Below are 8014 nucleotides of genomic sequence, written 5' to 3'. Positions count from 1 at the left end.
CAGACCAAATGGGATATAACCCCTCCAGCGTGTTCTGGGTGTGCTCAGGGGTCTCCTCCCAGTTGGATGTTCCTCAACTACCTCCACAGGAAGGTGTCCCAAACCACCTCAACTGGCTCCTTTTCAACGTGAAGGAGCAGTGGTTCTACTCTGACCTGTCCTGAGGGTGAGCCCAGACACCCTGCGAAGGAAACTGATTCTCATTATTACAGATGACAGTCGGGAAGTAGATTGACCAGTACAACGAGAGCTTCACCTTCAGGCTTAGCTCCTTCTTCACTACGACAGTCCAGTCTGGCTAATGTCAGCTTTTAACTGAATGTGTTAGATACATTCAACACGTTAACATGTCATATATTATGCTGCTCGCCTTATTTTCATGGTGCAGATGAATGAATGAAGTGCAACAGCCTGATCATCAAGCTAACAATGATGCAGCAACATTCTCTATAGCTGCATGACGAAGAAGAACTCCAGCAGTAGTGAAATCGAGGTACTGTTAAATAAACATGATTTGACATAAAAATGGAAGCAAAAAAACACATTACCCAAGCCGAGCGCTTCTATTGTCTTCATTGGGATCAGTGGACCAATAGTATTTCTTTAGCACACAAATGTAATAATCAAATCATTACAATTATTCTAAAACATATAATAATCTAAATTTGATTATATGATGTTCAATATTAATCCACGGCTGAAAATAGTCCCTAACAAATGCATTATTTTCTCCTCTTTAAGTAATGTTTGGTAAAGACTAACCTATGCACCGAAATCCGAAATGCATAAACTGCTTTTGTTGGTGGTTCAAAGTGTTTATTTTGAGTTCTGCTTTAGAATTATTGCTGAAGAGACGAGAAGTATATGACCGCTGTTTTCTCTCTCTCTCTCTCTTTTCGCTGCATTAACACGTATAAATATTCATAAAATAGTCATCCCTCCCTCTCTCTGCCTCGCTCTCCCTCACACATCTTGGCGTTAATATATTCCTCACGTGGCAGAGCATTAACAGTAAATTTGATGCTGTCAATTCCATACAGTTCTCTTCCTTTCATTTTCCTCCCTCCCTTGACTTCTTTTCTTCTTCCCCCGTCTCCCCATCTACTCAGGTGTCTCACCCTTTCCCTCCTCTTTTCCCCTGTTTCCTCGCTCCTCCAGCTTCTTCCTTCCTTCCTCACTCTCTTTGTGCTTTCCTTCATCGTCCATTTCTTCCCTCCCTCCTTCCCCTGTTTGTGCTTTTTACCTCAGCCTCTTATCTTTCCTTTATTCTCCCTACCCCCCGACTTGTTTCACATATTTCCTTCCCACTTTATTTATCCACCCTACCGCTGCTTAAAGCAACCGTTGTTTACACATCAGAGTATATGTGATATATATATATATATATATATATATCAGAGTATGTGTCATGTGTCCTGCTATTAATGTTGTTTTCTAAACCACAATGATCTTTCTATGACCTGTACACAAACATGTACACTAACAACAACAACAGTGTTGAAGTATAAAGTATAAAGTCATCACCACTAAAAACAAAAATCAAGTTTGAATGTGTGAAATTCAAATACAACCCACGTAGCTTAATGTTTTGTAGAACTGACATTCATGTTTTGGTGCCTCCTCTCTCGTGTCACAGACTGTTTTGTGGTGACTTGTAAGGCTGCTGCATTTCACAAGTTGTAGCTTTACCTTTATCAATAACTTGGTGTACAACCCAAAGTAATATTTGGATTCATTGCTTGATTCCTCGCTCTTGTCTTCAAAAATACGTCAGTTATCTGATTAATGGTGTATTTGTGAAGGAGGCAGAAGTGTTTGTGAAATGGATCGGGTCTGGGGCACCACAGACCAACGAGCCAATCGTCAACAGGGAGTCGTACTCAGACTGCAGACCTCAAGTTTCACGAGGAACACTCGTAAAATGTTCGTAAATGAGGAGGTTGCAGGTAGATACACGTGAACAAGCATGCAGCCGGCCTCGCAAGGAAAACCGTGTAAAGTTGTCGACAGAGCTTACAGACTGCTGAGAATTCAAACTGTTCATTACGGATGAAACATTTAAAGAGTAACTTTACACAAAGCTAAAAAGCAGTGTTTCACCTTTGACCACAGCATCACTGATGGGGGTGTTGCATCTGTAACCCCACCCGGTAGTGATGTCACAGGGTCATGGAGTACACCTGTTCATCACTGCAGCAAGGTGAGGAGTGAAACTCTATAAACTCTCTTTACTCTTTAATTTAAACCCACGTTTGCATGTTGGTTCAAAGTTAGGGCTCATTGTTTACAGTAGCTTAATCATGATATTGCATGTGGCATCGTTACGTTGAGTCCCTTGTCTAACCACACTTCTTCTTCCCTTTCAGGTGGGTGTAAAACTCCCTCCCCTCTCTCAGTCAAAGATGGAGTTCCCTGACGACATCCTGCTGGCCGAGCTGGGTCACCTGCAGCTCGACAACGACTCCATCTTCCAGACCAACTTCAACGGCTCTTTCAATGAGACCGACGCCTTACTGCCGACGGGGGTGAAGGTCACCATCGTGGTCGTCTACATGATTGTCTGTGTCATCGGCCTGGTGGGAAACTTCCTGGTCATGTATGTCATCATAAGGTAAGGGGAACATGAGTTTCTACAGAACTGAACTCCGAAATAAACCCATGTTTGAAGAATTGAAGGAGCGAGATCAAGGCAGACTGCCAACAGTAGAATCAAGAAAGCAAACACTGGACTACTACTTCTAGAAAACAAGTGGATTTGCATTGGAAACAGGTTAAGATGATCTCACTATGCTGGTATATATCTTCACTTGGTATAAGTCTTAACTTTCACAGAGGACAGAGGATATTTTTGCAGTAAGTCTCGATTTCACTTTTAGCCCACTCTTGCTGTAAAGGATTCATGTGAGGTTTTATGGTCTCAGCACATAAATTGTTGAGGAACCTCGACAGACTTCCAGTTTAGTGACAACACACTTTCAGCCGTTCCTCTAAATCAAAGGCTTCGTAGTCAGGAATGAGGATATGACCACTGTTGCTATAGCAATCCACACTGCCTCTCAGTGAAATACTTTAAATAATCACATCTATAAATAATCCACTGTAAACATATAATGTGGCTATTCGATTGTTTCAGCTGTTTCAGGCTTATTCAAGTCACAGCTCAGTGTCACAACAGCTGCTCCGCCTCACTCCGTCAGACGTTCAGCCTGAAGATGCTGGTGCTGAGTTGTTTGTCCATAAATCAAAATAATACAAAAGAACATTACGTGTCAATGTTTATAGTAATTTAAGTCATTTATCAAGTCAAATCACCAAGATTTGCTTTTCTATGCCTCTTTATACCGTATCTACATGCTGATCTTTCAAAGCACACAAGCCTCCCGAAGCATGTGGCTGCATCTGTCTACGTGTGTGTGTGTGTGTGTGTGTGTGTGTACACATGCCTGATTGTGTAGGTATTTTTGTGAAAAGGCTTGCAGGCAACTGTGCCACTGTCTTTGTGTGTGTGTGTGTGTAGTATTCCCGGCGTAGGTGAACACATGGGTGTTGTGTGAGTTGGAGGATGTGTGCAGTCATGGTTGGCCCAGTGGGCAGCTGCTGTCTGTTCTCGTACATCATGTTAAACCAGTGTGTGTGTGTGTGTGTGTGACTTTGTTGTTGTGGGGATACTCTGTTGTACCTTGACTCTGTATTAAAGCTCGATATTTGTTTGCTCGAGACGGACGTCATATCAAGCAGGCCGTGTATCGCATGATTGACTGCTCTATCGTTGCTTCTGGTTTTCAAACTGGATTAACGTGATGGTGTGATGGGAAGGTTGTCAAAGTGCTCCCTAAACTGTCCATCAGTTTCTGAGTAAGTCTGAGGGAAAAACATGCAGGTACAGAACTATGTGTCATTATATACAGACGAACAGCTTCGATGCTGCTTGACATAGATTCTCTCTGGAACTCTAACAGATATTCCCTCATTGGCTGTTGTGATGGTGGTGGTGCATCTCGTGCAGCTTTAATCGACTAACAGTGGAGACTCCAGGTGTGGCTAATACGCCTGGTTGAAATTTTATGTGTGTGTTTTACATTAGCCGTGTTTCCATAAAAGTATTGTTGTGCACATTTTGAAGTATTACATTTGAAACGTTGTATGGAAACAACATAATTCGATAAAACTTCCTCAAAAAAAGTTTTTTTGCGCTGACTTAAGATGTCACACAACAAACATTTAACTCACACGACTAACCAGCTGTAGCGGTCCACATTAGTGTGTCTTCGTCTCCGGACAGTAACATTTCAAAAGTTTCAACGGTGAAAATATGCTTGACAATTGAACGGAAACACGACTAATGTTGTGTCCACGTTACCTTCATTGTTGTAGATAATACACCTGTTGTCATTTACATGGAGTTCTGTAGAGAGACATATGAGTCACACACACACACACACAGGTGTAGTTACTCGCTCTCCTGCTTAACAGTGTCATCTCAGCCGTTGCCCTCAGTAAAGACGACAGCTCGCCCTCATACAGGGTGTCAGAAGGCAGTAGCCGCCGTCAGTTTGGATGAAAGGGCCGATTACACAAGATGGCCCACCACAACACTTCACCATCACCAAATGAGGCAGAGCAGAGCGCAGCTCTCTGCCTGCATCAGCCTCTAATGGCCCGCAAAGACTCAGTGGTGAATTTCTGTGGTCGTGTTGGGTACTTTTACTCGCACACCTCCAGAGGTTTACTGAGGTTTCCAACAAGTTTCATGTGAAGCAAGAAGATAACACGTCACTAATTGTATATGAGTATAAGCAAAATCTGAAATACTCACAGATACAAATACAAGAAGAATGGAGTAGGTACTGTGTCCACCCTATTGGTCAGAAGTTTCTTAATAAAAATGGTCTTTTTAAATAAATGTAAGGATTGTGCGTATTGGCTACTTGCGTGACATTGATATTGTTTTATGGCCAATTAAAGATGATTTCTATCTGTAGCTAAACATCATCACTTTCTCTTTAATGTCTTGCCATTTGTTGTCTAATGAAGTGTGTGTGTGTTTCAAACCTCGGCCTTCATCGGTGTTAATGGATGTTGCAATCTGGGAGCTGCATGCAGCGTGTGAACGTGCTTATTTACCAACAAGTTGAAAGTAAGCTGTAATTAATGTGCAGCAGGTGTGTTCCTTGCTTTATATGAGTCTGGTTGATTGATTACTCCTCCTTACTTGCTGCCTGTGTTGACAAACTGCCAAAAATATGGAGATATAATCTACAAAACTCCTCATTACCTTCAATTCTCCTGATGTCCTTCTCACAGAGGCCAGCAGTGGAACAGTGAATTAGCTTGTAACTCATGTTCGATGCATTTGTAAGAGCAGACGCATCATAAATTGAATTCAGATCACACACTCAAAATCAAGACTCAAATCTGTGTGTGTGTTTTTACACCACTTCATAGAAGTTATGTACGGTATGTACATTATGTATTCATCACTCCACAGGTTAATTATACAGGCTGTCAGAGGCACCTCAAAGAGCTTGAAAACATTAAAGAATAATCTCAGACTCAGTGCAGGTCAGAGCATCAACCGAGTGCTTTGAATTTAAAGATGTCCAATTACTTAAAGAAAGAGGGCCAATGTGACTCTGCTAGGTTCTGTATTAAGGTGATGGATTGTGGGTAATTACCTGGAATGGACTCATATCTTGTCCAGGAGGGATTCAGCCGGTTCGGGAGCTCAAGCCCTGTAACAGTGGGCTGCCTGACCAGCTCACTTGTTCCTGTAGAGAGACTGCAGAGCGAGGAGGAACATAAGAAACATGTAAATGAAGTCTGTTTTCTCCGAGCACCAGATGTGACATTTGGATGCAGTTTTTAAAGAATACTCTGAGCTAAGAAAAGTCTGAGTCATTCTTTTGAAGCAGATGGGCAGAGGTGACATTAAACCTACACAAACACATGCCCACACACACACACACATTTTACTACAACCGTGTTCACATAAACTGTAAAACTCCGTCAGTTACTGTCTTCTGCCCAGAGACCATTGAGAAATATAGTTGTAGCATCTTTGACATCACACACAGGCGTCTGAAAGAGCGTTATGAATTTTGTAGTTTGGGTTTAATAATGTTCACTGCCACCATCTTAGTCACTTACTAAGGCTATAAAATCTTAATTTGGCCAGCAGGGTCAAGCAAGGGGCAACTAAACAGCTTATTATGATAGGATGAGAGATCCGCCAATCAAGCAAATGTGCCCGAAAATATACCCCTATTTAATCACTGACTTCTTCTCAACGGGTCAATAATTTGAACACATCTTTTTGTGGGTAGTCTAGTCTAAACAACATGCTCAGATACATCATATAACTCAGGCTCTGTGAGAAGGGGCGCTCACATCACTGTCTGTTTACAGGTCTTTGGGAGTACTAGGCCGACTGTATATGTGAAAACTGTTGTATAAAGCCTGATAAATTGCCCCAAATGATGTCATTGGAGGCAGCGTCAGTTGGGGCTTTTAAAATTGTATGAATTAGACAGAAATGATCGTACCAGACCTCTGTGGCCCGTTCCTCATCACTGCTTTGGGCTAGCAGCTCAAGGCTACGTTAGCCACCACTGGCATAAGTTGCATTGTAGGTCATGTACACACCAGCTTTTGAAGAATGGAATAAAAAAAGACGACATCTCCGGTTCTGCTGCGTCAGTTTTGATCTTTTTGTCCATCCAGAGTCCGACGGTGTTACAGGAGCGCGATGCTGAATGGGTGGAGTACTCTCTGAAGGCTACGATCTGCGATCTGCTAAGATCAGAAAGTTTCCGTCTAAGTTTATATCTCACAGACTTCACTCTGTCCTTTACACTGGGCTGCCTCTGCAGCTTTTCACAATCACAGCTAAGACAATGTAGTCACTCTCTGAGCCAGATGGTAAGATGTGACATTCAACCAACACAAAAACAAACACACTCCATAATTCTTTATTACTGTAAAGTGTCTCCCTCGCGGTGTAGCTACATCAGATGGAGGAGAGAACAAAAGACAAACGCAGGCTTGTGCTGCTTACGTGTCAGATGTGATGGAGGGAGGTGGGGACGGTGGGAGGCCGGCATCATGAGACAAAGAAAGAACCACAAAGACACAGAGGGACTCTTGGATTTGTCCAGTGGGTGGTTCACTTGGTTATTAAGCCCCAAACAGAGATGGAGATGGATCGAAATGCTCACAGAAGGATTATGTCAACTGGGCTCTTCCCTGTTACAGATAAAGGAAATCAAAAATTCAAAGAGAAAACGAGAGCAGGAGGAAAGACACATCGTGGCAACAGATACAGACAGAGAACAGTGCAGTGAGAAGTGGGTTAGGATTAGGGAAAGATTGTGGTTACAATTAACAAAAAACAGACAAATATTGGTCTGTGACTACACTCCCATCCGTGACTGCGACCCCCACACCCTGACTGTCCACCCCTTTACATAAAGAGCATGTGACTTTCTGCATTGGCATTGGACGGAAATCTTCAGGAGCAGTCGTCCAATCGTCCAATGTCATTATTTCTTGGATACTGGACTTGGGGTGTGGGGGGGGGTCACATGTAGGTTTGTTACCGGCAGACCGAGCGTCACATTAGCTTCGGCTGAACTTTTGAATGCATTCTGTCGGATTTCGTCCCCCAGTCTCTTACCATTAAACATTCATCGCTGTTGCATCAAGCGATTCTAGCTCTTCTTTACAGCATCGTCAGCACCTATTTTGCGTTTTCTCTTGCTATCAGTGGAAATGATATGTATTCTGAACTGCCCTCCCCTGACGCCAGAGGATCCTGTGTACTGTAAGATGAGCTGAACGTTGTCCTCTGGCAGCAGCAACTTTTGATGCTTGGGAACACAAAATCCGGGTAAAGCATCCAGGTTCGAACCGGGTCACTCGTTTAAAAAAAGAATTAGAGGGATTTTTGCGAAAAACATCAGTAAGATAAACAAACCAATTATCCATATACAGTAAATATGTTGTTTTGTCATTGAAA

At 42.6% G+C, this 8014-nt stretch overlaps 1 protein-coding gene across 1 annotated transcript in view; it reads left to right on the top strand.

The window, feature by feature from the left end:
• Nucleotides 1-2402: 2402 nt before the first annotated feature.
• The window catches only part of oprl1 (opiate receptor-like 1), a 72441-nt gene continuing 66829 nt past the window's right edge, over nt 2403-8014 (top strand). The window contains exon 1 of the mRNA XM_070910032.1: nt 2403-2611. Coding sequence (XP_070766133.1) covers nt 2403-2611 — 209 coding nt within the window. The remainder of the gene's footprint in view (nt 2612-8014) is intronic.

The sequence above is a fragment of the Enoplosus armatus genome, chromosome 8 (genome assembly GCF_043641665.1).
Source record: "Enoplosus armatus isolate fEnoArm2 chromosome 8, fEnoArm2.hap1, whole genome shotgun sequence".
In the NCBI taxonomy this organism is placed as follows: Eukaryota; Metazoa; Chordata; class Actinopteri; order Centrarchiformes; family Enoplosidae; genus Enoplosus; species Enoplosus armatus.
This window is presented reverse-complemented; position numbering and strand designations above follow the sequence as displayed.